Source organism: Sander lucioperca, chromosome 2 (genome assembly GCF_008315115.2).
Source record: "Sander lucioperca isolate FBNREF2018 chromosome 2, SLUC_FBN_1.2, whole genome shotgun sequence".
NCBI classification, from domain to species: domain Eukaryota; kingdom Metazoa; phylum Chordata; class Actinopteri; order Perciformes; family Percidae; genus Sander; species Sander lucioperca.
Window position 1 is genome coordinate 31,623,808 of NC_050174.1, and position 15,255 is coordinate 31,639,062.

At 41.0% G+C, this 15,255-nt stretch overlaps 1 protein-coding gene across 3 annotated transcripts in view; it reads right to left on the reverse strand.

Annotated features, from left to right (window-relative positions):
• The window catches only part of abca2 (ATP-binding cassette, sub-family A (ABC1), member 2), a 206,323-nt gene that overhangs the window by 95,290 nt on the left and 95,778 nt on the right, over window positions 1-15,255 (reverse strand). For all 3 annotated transcript variants that reach the window (XR_004896101.1, XM_031300882.2, XM_031300881.2), the window contains 3 exons: window positions 15,125-15,251; window positions 14,637-14,921; window positions 9,639-9,860 (listed from right to left, as the gene is read on the reverse strand). Coding sequence is in view for 2 of the 3 variants with exons in the window: in XM_031300882.2 (XP_031156742.1) it covers window positions 9,639-9,860; window positions 14,637-14,921; window positions 15,125-15,251 (634 nt within the window). In the remaining variant the exon portion in view is untranslated. The remainder of the gene's footprint in view (window positions 1-9,638; window positions 9,861-14,636; window positions 14,922-15,124; window positions 15,252-15,255) is intronic.

The window sequence follows — 15,255 nt, forward strand, 5'->3', positions numbered from 1 at the left end:
GGGTTGAACCCTGATCATACAACCTTGGTGAAACCCTGGGCATTGGTGTGAAAGCGGTATAACGGGCAGACCATCTGTGTATTGCATTGCCAGACCTATCTCCACAACAACACAGTATACACAGCTCGCAGTGTGAGTACTGGCTATATTAAAAAAAGCTGATGCTGTACAAAACGTAAGGGTTTGCAGTGGTGGTTTAACTGGGGCTAGCAGTTTCAGTTTTGTTGTGGCATTTTGGTGGAATAAATCTGCTATTCACTCAGCAACATTCGTGCTTTGCGTCAGACAATGTTTGTGCCACGCTGTGTGATACACTCTGATGCAGAAATCAAGTGACTGAGTTAATTACGACATACCTGTACACAATAATAAATTGACACGTTTGCTGTGGAGCCGCAGGTCAGAATCAAACCCGCGGCCCCTTCATCAAGGACAGAGCCTCTACCACTAGGCCACTCAGGGGCACATGACCAATGAAGGTGTGTGTGTGTGTGTGTGTGTGTGTGTGTGTGTGTGTGTGTGTGTGTGTATGTGTGTGTAAATTAATTGAAATGTTGCGTTAATTTTCATTCTACTGTCTGTAGTTGCAATTTGACTGTCTGGCGAAATTGCTGCGTGATGCTTACTAATTAGTGGCCATGTTTGAAAACATTGAGGAGATTGTTTTGATCTCTGTAATCAGCTAACGACCGTTAGCTGACCGTGTCAAACTGCTGACATTAAGGGATATAGAGAGCGACCTGTGAAAAGAACCCTCACACAGCCTAAACTATAGGTGGAATAAGTAAAATGACCTCATCGTGAACGCCAGAAGGCCTATGCGAACTTATTCCTATATAATTTGTGTAGATAAAAATAAAAAAATACTCGCTATGAAATCGCAGTTTCAAAATACTCTGCGTTTGCGTTTTGGCTCAAGAGTGGACCATTATCATCAATGAAAGATCCACCGACCGTCTTGTTGCTCTGAGGCAGATAATAAAAGTCCTATAGCTTACGTGAGCACATTGGCTGAAACTAGACAAGAATACTTACGTTTTAACATATAAATCATGTATAACAAGTAATAATTGTGGGCGTGAGAGCAATTTATAGAGAAGGGACTAAGATGATTTGTTTAAAGGGTGATAGAATGCAAAACCGATTTTACCTTGTCATAGTTGAATAACGACGTTCGGTGGGTAAATAGGACATACACAGAAGCTCAAAATCCCATTGATACCCCTTTACTATGCAAATCTCACATTTTGAAACTGCCGCTGAAAACGGGCGAATCTGAACAAAGCTAAAAAAAGTAAGCATCTCAACTCCTAGTCTTTGTCACGCCCCAACATTTGCATAGGCTACACCACTGACCTGAGGTCAGCTTAGTCTTCTGAATCTAGCTAGGTCATGCAGATCTCCAGAGGTCCGCTATTTAATTACTAAATTCACTTCTGAGACTTTTTTATGCGAGAAATCAACTATGTAGAGGTCAAACATGGGCCGTTTTTTATGGCTAATTGCAAATTTTGTCCGACTGTGTGTCGCAGTTCAGCAGGAGCTCAGCAGGCTACGTGACAGCGGCCGGTGCTGCCTCGCCGCCCGGCGTGTCCTACTTCATAGACTCCGGCTTGTTGTGAGCTAGCTGGATCTCCGTCACGAAGGGAAGCCCGCGGCGCTCCATACCCGTGCAAAGTCACCGTTTCTGGGTTATTGGACTACAAAATGCCGAGGCCCTGATGGAGCTCCAGGGCCTGCAGCTAGCCGCGATCTTTACCCATAGGATTGAAGGGACAGTAGCAGCTAACGAAATCCCTAATGTTCACAAAAATGCATTAAATTGAAATCGGACACCATTGTTAGCTTTATAAGACCTTGGGGTATTTGTTATATAAGTGGCGTGACGAAATTCAAACTGTAAATATATTCTAATTATGCCGAAAGTGAAGCTAACTAGCCGCAATCTGTACACATAGGATTGAAGGGACAGTAGCATCTAACGAAATCCCTAGCTAATGTTCACAAAAATGCATTAAATTGAAATCGGACACCATTGTTATCTTTATAAGACCTTGGGGTATATGTTATATAAGTGGCGTGACGAAATTCAAACTGTAAATATACTCTAATTATGCCAAAAGTGAAGCTAACTAGCCGCGATCTGTACACATAGGATTGAAGGGACAGTAGCATCTAACGAAATCCCTAGCTAATGTTCACAAAAATGCATTAAATTGAAATCGGACACCAATGTTAGCTTTATGAGACCTTGGGGTATATGTTATATAAGTGGCGTGACGAAATTCAAACTGTAAATATACTCTAGTTAGCTCCGAGCCCCGGTAGTCCAGTAACCGAGAAACGGTAACTTTCACTGGGTATGGAGGTTACCGTTTTCTCGTCAGACTGTGTGGAGCTCCTAAAGTCCAACACGTGTTACCAAATTTGCAATTAGCCATCAATTTTCATAAAACGGCCCATATTTGAGCTTTATATAGTTGATTTCTCGCATAAAAAAGTCTCAGAAGTGAATTTAATAACGAAATAGCAGACAAACAATGTATAACTTTGCAGTGTCTGAAATATGAGACCTGCTGTCTAGTCTCCAATGGATGTGTATGTGGCGCTCAAACCAATCAGCGCGCAGCTCATCTAAATATTCATGAGCATACCATATTTGGAAGAAAAGCTCTTGTTACAAATAGGGCCATATTCACAGGGTAGTTAAGGACCCATAAAATTCCATCCCATAGAATTCGAGCAATTTTCAGCCCAACCAATGTTACATACCCTATTAGGAGACCTTAATGAACAGTGTGAAATACCCTATATAATCATTCTATCACCCCTTTAAGGCTCTGTGCTCTAGCAATTACATCACCCACTGTAAGTCACGCAATACACACCCATTATCCACGCAGAAAAATCCTGAAATGAACACTAAACTTAGACAGTGATTTCACAAAAACTGTAAAAGATATCAAACTGCTGATAGCTGATTTTTTCATGTTTTAATTGCGTCTGTTGGTGAAAGTATGTAGAAGAGGATTTGAAGGATGTGAAGCCTGCTCTCATTGACTTTAATTGTAATTCTTAAAAAAAAGCTTAATATTTTAAAAAGTATAAATAGCTATAAATAGCAGAACAAATGTTGAAGAAGCGTAGCCCAAATCTCTCTCTTTTTTCTCTCTGTCTATTTTAAAATGAGTAGTGAAGATAACAGCAAAGCCCATATTTACTTTAAATTAAATCAAACAAAGAGAGAAAGAGTCTTAAAATGGTCAAAAATCGATACTAGAGTAACCTACTTCCTTGTCCATCTGCTGCAATAAATATGCAGAGGAGGAGGAATCAGAATGTAGTCACTGTGGCACCATCATCAAGTGAGTAGAATATGAGAACATTTTAAAATGACACGTTACACACTCAGTAGGTGGCAGTATGCACCTAAAAGTTGTTTGCAATCCGCTATTAATCAAGAGAAGAAGAAGAAGAAGTCGTCATAACTAGCTAGAAATAGAGAATCTTGGTGACACTCACGGTAAGTTAAATTATACTCATAGTCATTGGTTATACTGCTAAACCTTCACGTAGCACAATAACTAGTGTATCTGTATTTTGTGACATTGCAATGTTTAGTCTACGACAACTAGCTATAGCCTAGCTAGCTTGCTGTGTATTTATTGTTGCTGAATACAGCAAATTCTATTTACAGTCATTACATGATTTTGCTGTGACAACTTACAGTGTTTTTGTGTTTTATTTTAATTCAATTCAATTCAATTTTATTTATAGTATCAAATCATAACAGGAGTTATCTCAAGACACTTTACAGATAGAGTAGGTCTAGACCACACTCTATAGTTTACAAAGCCCCAACAATTCTAGTAATTCCCCCAAGAGCAAGCATTTAGTGCGACAGTAGCGAGGAAAAACTCCCTTTTAGGAAGAAATCGCAGCAGACCCAGGCTCTTGGTAGGTGGTGTCTGATGGTGCTGGTTGGGGATGTGATGAACAGTGGCAATAATAGTCACAATAAAGATAATGGAACAGTGACTACAAATGGTAGTCGTAGTTCATGTCATAGCAGGGCACTGCAGGGCGTTACAGGATGTAGCATGGCACAGCAGAGCATAGCAGGACGTAGCAGGATGCAGCAGGGTTCAGCAGGACGCAGCAGGACACTGCAGGGCACCGCAGAGCGTAGCAGGGTGTAGCAGGGAGTGCAGCAGGACCACGGCGACAGCTGCAACCAAGATCTTGGTGCCATCCTAATCCAAGGAAATATGGTGGGCGAAGAAAAAAAACATAAGGACTCCGGGGAGTAAACTCCCCAGAGCTAGGTTAGTAACAAACATTTCTGGGACAAGGATGCACACAAATGGAAACCTCCCTCTACTTTGATTATATTATTGATTATATGGTAGATGAATCTGATGACTATGAAGAGAAGCAGGTGGGCCGGGCTAGGTGGACGCTGCAACTCCTCACTCCCTAACTATAAGCTTTATCAAAGAGGAGGGTTTTCAATTTATTCTTAAATGTGGTGATGGTCTCTGCCCCCCAACCCAGACTGGGAGCTGGTTCCACAGGAGAGGAGCCTGGTAGCTGAAGGCTCTGGCTCCCATCCTACTTTTAGAGACTCTAGGAACCAACAGTAGCTCTGAATTCTGGGAGCATAGTGCTCTAGTGGGACAGTAAGGTAGTAAGAGCTCTTCTAGATATGATGGTGCTAGACCATTTAGAGTTTTGTAGGTCAGGAGAAGAAATTCAATCCTGGATTTTACAGGAAGCCAATGCAGAGAAGCTAATACAGGAGAAATATGATCTCTTTTCTTAGTTCTTGTCAGAACACGCGCTGCAGCATTCTGGATTAGCTGGAGAGTCTTAAGGGACTTATTTGAGCAACCTGATAGTAAGGAATTATAGTAGTCCAGCCTGGAAGTATCGAATGCATGGACTAGTTTTTCAGCATAATTTTGAGACAGGATGTTCCTAATTTTGGCAATGTTACGAAGAAAAAAGGCTGTTCTTGAGGTTTGTTTTAGATGGGCATTAAAGGATATATCCTGATCAAAAATAACTCCTAGATTTCTGACAGTAGTGCTGGAGGCCAGGGTAGCTGTATCTTTAGATAATGAAGTTTGGGGCCCAGCACAATAACTTCAGTTTTGTTTGAGTTTAGCATAAGAAAATTGTAGGTCATCCAGGATTTTATATCTTTAATGTATGCTTGAAGTTTAGCTAACTGACTGGTTTCATCTGGCTTGATTGACAAGTATAATTGGGTGTCATCCGCGTAATTAGTGAAAGTTAATTGAGTGTTTCCTAATAATATTGCCTAGAGGAAACATATATAAGGAGAATATAATTGGTCCAAGCACTGAGCCTTGTGGAACGCCATGGCTAACTTTAGCGTACTTGGAGGATTTATCATTAACATTAACAAATTGAGATCGATCAGAGAAATAGGACTTAACCAGCTTAGTGTGATTCCTTTAATGCCAACTAAATGTTCCAATCTCTGTAACAGGATGGTATGGTCAATAGTGTCGAATGCAGCACTAAGATCTAATAAGACAAGTATGGAGACAAGTCCTTTTTCAGCAGCAGTTAGAAGGTCGTTAGTAATTTTCACTAGTGCCGTCTCTGTGCTATGATGCTTTCTAAATCCTGTCTGAAAGTCCTCAAATAAACTATTGCTATGTAGAAAATCACATAACTGATTAGCGACTACCTTCTCAAGGATCTTGGAGAGAAAGGGAAGGTTAGATATAGGTCTATAGTTGGCTAAGACTTCAGGATCGAGGGTGGGTTTTTTCAGAAGAGGTTTTATCACAGCTACTTTAAATGACTGCGGTACATAACCTGTTAATAAAGACATATTGATCATATCTAGCAATGAAGTGTTAACCACGGGTAACGCTTCTTTAAGTAGCCTCGTTGGGATGGGGTCTAAGAGACAGGTAGATGGCTTAGCTGTTTAGATAAAAGCAGTCTAAGTATATGTCAGGTCTTGTCGTTCTTTCTAGCTGTCCTGCGTTTAAAGGTAAACCATTAGAAGTTGAGGGAAAAAGGTGATGAATTTTATCTCTAATTGTTTTAATTTTATCATTAAAGAACCTCATGAAGTCATCACTACTCAGAGCTATAGGAATAGATTGTTCAATAGAGCTGTGACTCTGTCAGCCTGGCTACAGTGCTGAAAAGAAACCTTGGGTTGTTCTTATTTTCTTCTATTAGTAATGAGTAATAGTCTGATCTGGCATTTATCTGGCATTTCTGAGGGCCTTCCTATAGGTTAGACTGTCTTGCCAATCTAAACGAGATTCTTCCAGTTTGGTGGAACGTCATTAACTTTCAAGTTTCCGCGAGTTTTGTTTTAATTTGCGAGTTTGGGAGTTATACCAAGGTGCTAGTTTCCTTTGCTTCATCATCTTCTTTTTGAGGGGAGCAACAGAGTCTAAAATCATCTGTAGGCAGGCCGTAGCACCGTCTACAAATTTATCAATTTGGGGGGGACTAAAGTTAACATAAAGGTCCTCTGTTATATTAAGGCATGACATTGAGTTAAATGCTGTTGGAATATCTTCCTTAAATTTGGCTATAGCACTGTCAGATAGGCATCTAGTGTAGAAGCTTTTATCTAATTTCATATAGTCGGGTAGTAAGAATTCGAAAGTTATTGAAAAATTATCTGATAATACAGGATTCTGCGGAAATATTATTACATCTTCAATTTCAATGCCATATGCCAGCACAAGGTCGAGGGTGTGGTTAAAACAGCGCGTGGCCTTATGCACACTGACTAAAACCAATTGAATCTAATAATGAGTTGAAAGCAGTACTAAGGCTATTGCTGTCAACGTCCACATGGATATTAAAATCACCTAAAAGTAAAGTACTTTGTCTGATTTAAGGACTACACATGATAAAAACTCTGACAATTCAGATAAAAATTCAGAATACGGACCTGGAGCTCGGTAAATAACAACGAATATAATTGGCGGTAATGTTTTCTGTGTTGGATGTTGAAGATTAAGAACAAGGCTTTCAAACAAGTTATAATTTAGTTTAGGTTTAGGATTAATTAACAGGCTTGAGTCAAATATGGCTGCAACTCCCCCTCCTCGGACTGAGCCTCTAGGAATTTGAGTATTATTATGACTGGAAGGAGTGGCTTCATTTAGACTAACATATTCTTCATGGCCCAGCCAGGTTTCGGTAAGACAGAATAGATCAATTTGATTATCTGATATCAAATCGTTTACCAATATTGCTTTAGAAGACAGAGATCTAAAATGTAATAGTCCACATCTAATTTTCCTATTCTGTTCTATCATTGCAGTGGTTGTTTTAATTCCAATTAGGTTGTTAAGTATAGCCCCTCTTTTGTTTACCTTTGATTTAACCGATCTGAGTCGGGGGACAGACACCGTGGTTATTAGACTATGAGTGGGCGACTGCTCCAACGGAAGCACAGAGGAGCACATTGCACTGCACCTCTGATTACTAATATCAAACTTGGGTTGTCATGGCTTATGACTCAGATTTTTTGATATGAGAACGGCTCCGTCCCAAGTGGGATGAATGCCGTCTCTCTCAATCAGACCAGGCTTTCCCCAGAACGCCCTCCAGTTATTCACATAGCCCACATCATTAGCTGGGCACCATTCCGACAATCAGCGGTTGAAGGATGACATGCGGCTGTACATTTCATCACTGATCAGGTTTGGCAGGGGTCCAGAGAAAACCACTGAGTCTGACATTGTCTTTGCATATGTACAAAGTGACTTAACATTAATTTTAGTGATCTCCGATTTACGTAATCGGGTATCATTACCACCTACGTGAAGTATAAGCCAGCAGCTTTAGATGGGATTCTAGATCACCCGCACACGACCGCAGCCGCTGGAGCCGCCAGCCTCACATATCGCAGTATAGAGCCCAATAACCAGAGTTGGCTTTTCAGCGGGTGTATCACTGAGTAGGGAGAAACTGTTAGAAAGACGAAGATGCTCGGGTTTAGAGCGAACGCAGCCATGTGCATTCCCTGGTTTAGAACTAACGCTACGCTTCCCTCGGACAGTCACCCACTTGCCCGGCTGCTCAGGGTCTGCCGGGGGACTGCTAAAAGAAGCTACAGCATGTTGGCCCGCCCCAGCTACGGGGCGCTGGCTAGCTACGGAAGCATACGATTTTGATTCCATGGTGCGGAGCCATGCCTCTAACTCACTAAGCCTCGCCTCCAGAGCAATGAATAAACTACATTTATTACACGTATCATTATTACTAAAGAAGGCAGAGGAATAGCTAAACATTTGACACACAGAGCAAGAGAGAGTAGGAGAGGGAGAGGAATTAGCCATTGCTAATGGCTAAGCTAAAGTAGCTAACAGCGGTTTAACAATTGTGAGATCAGCGAGGCAGTCGCTGTAAGAGAAGAGAAGTATAAGTGCTTGAGTATAACTAGTGTAATTTAAATGCAATCCAGGCAAATAGCCGCTAATTTAAACAATAAAGCAGAGTTGAGTAAGTTTTGCTGGAGCAGCAAACTAGCGTCTGTAACACGGGAACACTGGAAGTGACACAATACGCTTACCGTAAACGTCAGCACGTCCACGTCCATTTTACAACCATAACAATATTCACCACTGCTGTACCGCTTGCAACACTTCCATTTGCAAGTAAAAAATTCTCTCTTCTGTCTTCACAGGCAAATGAAGGACGAAGCGGCAAGCAGCTGTAACGTTAAAAGATCAGACACAAGCGAACTGCAAAGCCTACACAGTTAATCAATCACTACATTTTTGAAATATCACGTGTTTATTTAACCTGTATACTTATAATATGTTCATCAATTAGTCATTTTTGTTGTAAGATGTACCTTCTAATATGATCTAACAGTGGGAATGTGTACACATTACCTTCTAATAAGATAATAATAAGGGGAAATAAGATTGATATCCTGCTTCATTTCACAGTACAGTTCTGTGCTAATTAACTTTTAATAAGGATGTGACTGGGAAATAAAGATGGTTATGTCCTGCAGCTTCTACAGCCTATATTGGTTGGATGGTAACATTACATGTTCTAATGTCTTAACTAGGGATGTAGCACGTCGATAAAGGATGTATTAATATAGCGTATATATATATATCATACAGTATGTACCACCTACAAACACCATGGGACTCAGGAGCGCCTCCAGACATGAGTCACTGAAGTTGCGGCAGATGTGACAACGTGGTTTGACATTATGAGTACTTTTTTCCTAATAAGCACTGGTATTTGATTTCTAAATAGAGTATAATTTGGAATAATATATTGTCTAGATATAGTTTATTTTGATTTTAATGTGGCAATATATGCGTTTCTAGTAGGTGTATGGTTTCTTATTTGCGTTCTTTTTCTGTCTAATAAAGAAAGAAATAAGGCACAGAAAATTCTATGTGGCTTCATCTGTAACCCAAATATGGCAGAATAATGTAGTCAACTCTGTACAAAACTTCACCAATCAGTATAATCATCAGCATGAAACACCTTAGCAATACTGTCCGTATACCTGCTTTTTCGGTTAATGAACTTTCGACATGCCTGGTAGGACAGAGAAGCAGGATAAAAACCTACTCTTAAAAATATACGTAAAATCTCACCAATCTCAGGCACAGATAAGGCCACAGTCATGGCCACACAGACGAAGAAGGCAGGCAGGAGGATCTGAGAGAAGAGGCCCTTAGTGTTCCTCTTGGCACAGTGGAACCTCTTGATGATGAGGCCATGAAACTGACCTAGCTTTAACCACCAACCCTCCAACTTGAAGCTGCCCTGCCCTTCCAGTACCTCTGGCTCTGGGGACGAGGGGTTCTCTGCATCCACTGGAGGTGAAGGAGACATCAGAAGAAAAAAACTAAATGGAAAAATAAATGAAATGAGTTAAAACGAATAGCAGTTACAATGAATGTCTGCACATTTTGCATTACAATGCATACAATATTTCGCTCATTACTAAGCTTTATTTATTCAGGAAGTCTGATTGAGAACAAGATCTCTTTTACAAGAGAGACCTGAGAACAAATAACACATACAACAATGCAACAAGACAATTCAATCACGAAAAGCAGTCATCACATACACAGGCACATAAATATGTTATACTGACAGCTAGTGTTTAAACTAGTTACTGCAGTACAAATTCAAAATACTGGAGAGAGTCGTCTCCCCCGCCCCCTCCTCCCGAGACTCGAAGTTCACCGAGGTTGCCAGGTTGAGACCGCAGCATCCACAACAATGTTGCTAGACGCTTGTCTCACATAGCCAGACATTACTCCACAGCAAGCGGAGTAGCTAATGTTAGATGCTGGCTATATTGACAGTCATATAAGCCTGTGCTCACGCGGAGCTCTGTACCCAACTGACAGACACACTTTTTCGGCTTAGAATTACGGTAGGAACCGCTAAAAATAATGCTACCTTGCCGTCCTCTCCACTCGACTGAACACACTTTATTGGCTTATAATTACGGCAACAATCGCTAAACACACAGCAAACTCACAGTCCTCTCTTCCCAATTTACAGCCCCCCTTTCTTGGCTAAAAATAACTCACCATTGTCGGCTACGGTTGCTGAACAGGCTACACGTTGTAAACAGCCGTGGCCCGCTTGCCTAGTCCTCTGGTAACGTTAGCAGTTAGCAGGGTTAGCATGGCGGCATTAGCTAGGACCAGTCGGGATCACTTTACTGGCTGTGTCTCAATTGTTTTTGCGAGTAACCAATTTGGGTACTCTAGCTATATAATTCAATGTGAGTACACAAATGTTGAAATGACATAAAATGCCCGTCCCTTGTAGCCGTGATAAATTAGCCTGAAGCTAATGCTTACCTGTTCAGGAGGAAATTAGCCAACTCAGCGTCCTTTTGGGCGCTAAGCTGTCTCCATCTTTCAAATACATCTCCAATATTTACCCGGGGTTTGTAACGTCTCTGGTCACACAACTGTTAGAAAAATTTAAGATTTCCGTTTTGTCGTCATTCACGAGGGCAAAAAAGCAGGAGATGCAGTCAAGTTTTTGATGGAGCTGATTTGGGAGTTGCTGGAGATTGAGGGAGAAAGCAGCCTAAGGCAGGAGACAAACCCAGAACCATTCTAGCGAGATTTCTAAGATCATCAGACAGGGACCTGGTGTTGCAGGCGGAAAGAAGCAAGGGTAAACTGACTTGGCAGAATAATAACATAATGCTTTTCCCGGATTACTCCAAAGCCACACAGATGAAGCATTCAAGAAATTCAAGGAGTGTAAGAAAAAGCTTCATGAGCAAGAGGTGACATTCAAAATCCTGTATCCTGCCAAAAATAGATGCCAAGGATGGAGTTAAGATATTTGAAAGGCGATGGCATTCATAGACTCTATGGAGTGATTTGCTGACGAGGGAGTTATAATGATGTGCAGCATCGGGTCAACGTGGCATTTGCTATTATGTGCTGCTTGCTGCCTCTGTTTACTTATTTTCGTCTTTCTCCTGGAGTGAACTGGCGCTAATATAGAACACTGGCTAGAATTTGGGTTTTTGGTAGCAGTGCACGGGAGATGGATCATGTGGAGCAAGAACGGATCACGGACCGGAAAGCCAAACTTTAAAGGGAGATGGACTGTGCATTGTTCAGGTTGAGGTGCACACTGACTGTTCTGTGAGTAGTTGGGAGTTAGTTGTGTTAGTTTAGTCATCACCACTATGTATTTCTTATGTCCTCAGAAGATGACTTTGATATTTTAATATACAGTTATGTCGTAACTTAAGCTCTATACGTTTCTCCACCTGGAATGTTAATGGGCTGGGGAATCCCATCAAGAGGAGGAAGGTTATGTCCAGTCTTAAAAGAGACAAACATGATGTGGTATTTTTTGCAAGAAACGCATATGTCGACTGTGGAATCTGAAAAATTGTGTGGAGGATGGGTTGGATAAGTATTTCATAGTATGGGGTCTATAAGGGCAAATGTAGGGGGTTGTTACAATGAGCAAACACTTTTATTTATTTCAATTTAAATTATTAAACAAATTAAGAATAATTCTGGAAGAGGTATTATCATTCTGCCTGAAATACAAGGGCAAGAACTAATCCTGGCTAAAATACATGCAGCTAATATGATCAGGCATTTTTTAAAGTTTTGGAAAGAAAATTACAAGCTGTAGGGAACCATAATATTGTTCTAGGGGAGGATTTTAACTTGATAGTGGACCCAGTTCTGGACTACGGTGGGGATGCAGCATGCAGGGCCCCTAGAGCCTCTCTCATACTTACCTCCAGCTTAACATATCTAAAACTAAAGATATGCTCATTGAAAAATCATATGAACCAAGACACTTTAATTAACGGTCAGACCATTGAGTACGTGGAATTCTATAAATACCTTGGGACCATCATTGATGCAAAATTGAACTTTGAAGCCAACCGTAAAGCTGTGTGCAAATAGGGTCATCAGCACTTGTATTGTCTAAGGAAAGTATTGTATATATTTTATAATGACCATGTTTTACCGTGCATTTATTGAGTCAGTCTGTAATTTTCCCTGGTGTCATGGTTCGTTCACGTATCCTTAAAGGAGAGGAGTTCCTTAAACGGTCCTGAAATAGCCCAGTTGGCTGACTGGGGAGCCACAACTTAACCCAGCATCCCTGTATACCAGACAGTTACAGAGAATAGCTACCTCTATTTTAAATGAGGACTCCCACCCTTTGTACAGTAATTTTAAGCTTCTTCCTTCCGGACAGAGGTTTTTAATCCCAAGGTGCAGAACAAAACAGTACAAAAATTTTTTTGTTCCTGCTGCTATCACTGAGCTGAACAAGTTGTAGCTATATTTGCACAGATATGATAGAAGCATTTTTTATTTGGTTTTATGTCCTGATTGGTGGAACCTTAAGTATTTGTATCAGATTATGAGTACTTGTGTCAGTTTTTGGTGTGTTTTCATAGTTGTGTGTCATGATGGATGTCATACTCTTGCTGCAGAATAACTCTACATATGGGTACAGATAAAGTAACCTGAACCTGAAAACCTTTTGTTTATGCTGCATTTGGCCGAACTTTGAATGCCTTTGTATCAAGCGCTTCAGCACGGCTTTCTCGTCCTCATACAGCCAAATTAAGAAGTAAAAGTTCAACTCACACATACGAGACGGTATCTCCTAAGTAGGAGATACTATTCATGACCAAAACCTAAGTTTAACTTGTACGTATGAGTCCAACAATGCCCGGAAAAGTATTTTTTCACCTTGCCTTTCAGGGCTTCCGTTAGAGTTTAAAGTCAGAACTCAAATACATTTTTCACGTGGCCCTAATTCTCTTCTGTATTGTTTAGATAAAGTACACACATTCTCAGAATTTCGACTTAATAAATACATTTTTGGCACTAGTTTGAAATCTGCCTTTACAGATAACCCTGGTGATTGCCTCAGTCATATACCTCTTTCACACCACTGACCAGAGTTGGGCCAGGGTTGTCTGATCAGTGTTCAACTCTTCTTTTGGAAATTCAAACCAAGCCAGTCAACATGGGTATATCCCTGGTCATGGCAATTCAGAAATCATCTGCATCACAGCACGGGAGCAATGCATAACAATTACATCAATTGCTAGATATGGGCAGGGCTTTACACGTCATATTCAGTGAACAGCTAACTTGTCATATACTCCAGTGCATCTGTATACCACAAGAACTAATATGTTTTGTAGCTACTTGAATTTGTCATTGTACAGTAGGGAGAGAGAAATGCAGATATTTTTTGTTTAGTTCGCAGTGATTACGTTCTAAAGCACAAATAAATAACCATCAAACACTTATCAGATGATTTTGTGCAGACTGATTTGTCTTCCTCTGCATATTTATTGCAGCAGCTGGAAAAGGAAGTAGATTACTCTAGTATCGATTTTTGACTATGTAAGACAAGGGGAGAACATTTATCTTTGTTTGATTTCATTAAAAGTAAAGTTGGGCTTTCCTGTCAGCTTCACGACTCATTTTTAAAAAAGACAGAGAGAAAAAAGAGAGAGAGATTTGCGCTACCCAGCAGCCGTACTGTACTATAGTCTGCAGACGTGTGTCTCGCACAAAAAACATATGAATGCCTACTCAGGAATTGTGCTGTGTGGATTAGAGACTTAGGTTTTAAAGTGTATTGATAAATGTATTTCTCAAATGTCTTTCTCTTCTAAATGCCTGGCCCGAGTCACAGCTGCGCAGCAGCTATAATTAAGGTTCTGTCCCCAATGGGTAGACCCCTATTGTTTCTGCTTAGGCTGTGGGACGAAGCTGTGGGATAGGTACTGGAATACACTCCCCAGCTGCTCAGCACCTTAGGCTCCCACCATCTCCTCTGTGTTGATGATGAGGGCAGGTTTTAGTTGATTTCAGTAACATATTTATAATCCTAATTCATTCAGATTGATTGCAACAAGTTTTCTTTCACTGTCTTTCGTGTTCACGTACATGCCACTGAACAACAAATCTGTTCATAAGCATAATTCTTGCATAAGTCCCAATTTGAGCAGTAAAAGCAAAAACATGAATGTGATGTATAAACCAACATCTCTTGGTTGGAGCTTGAGGCTTAGTGACTGACACAGCACATCTGTTATCTTGTTGTCTTACCCCTCATGCTGGCAGAGTCAGACTCTTGGCCATTGTCAAAGAGCGGACAATAATCTCCATAGAAGTCGGTGTAGAGTCCCCCTTCATCCCCCCTCACTGAGCCGATGGACGAGGAAGATTTCAGGGAGGACTGACTCTGACTCAGCCTGGAGCACATCAGCAGATTACTCAGCTCCACTTCCGGCTTCTCACTCTCTACTGAAGGTCCACTCTGTGGCACCCCCAGGTCTCCTGAAGCCACTGAGGATTTCCCCAGTAAGCTGCCCCCTGGGGAAACCTTCATGTCTGCCAAGAAATAGAGAGTGAAAAGATTATAAACACAGCCTTGAGCCAAAGAATGAACTCAAAAAATATCTAATGTCAGAGCTTTAATTCAGACATTTTGCAGAGATCTATTATTGTTGAGAAATCATTACTATATATGAAAACTAAAAATGTTGTGGAGGTGTTGAGCTATCTGAGGACACAAGGGAGGAACTTGGCCTCACCCGCATCAGAATCACTGTTCTCCAGTGACTGGTCCTCCTCAGACACTTTGAGAAAAACCTCCTCTAGGGTAGTGTCCATCACTCCGAAGCTGGTTAGGGACAGGCTGTCCAAGCTCTCCTCTAAAGCCTGG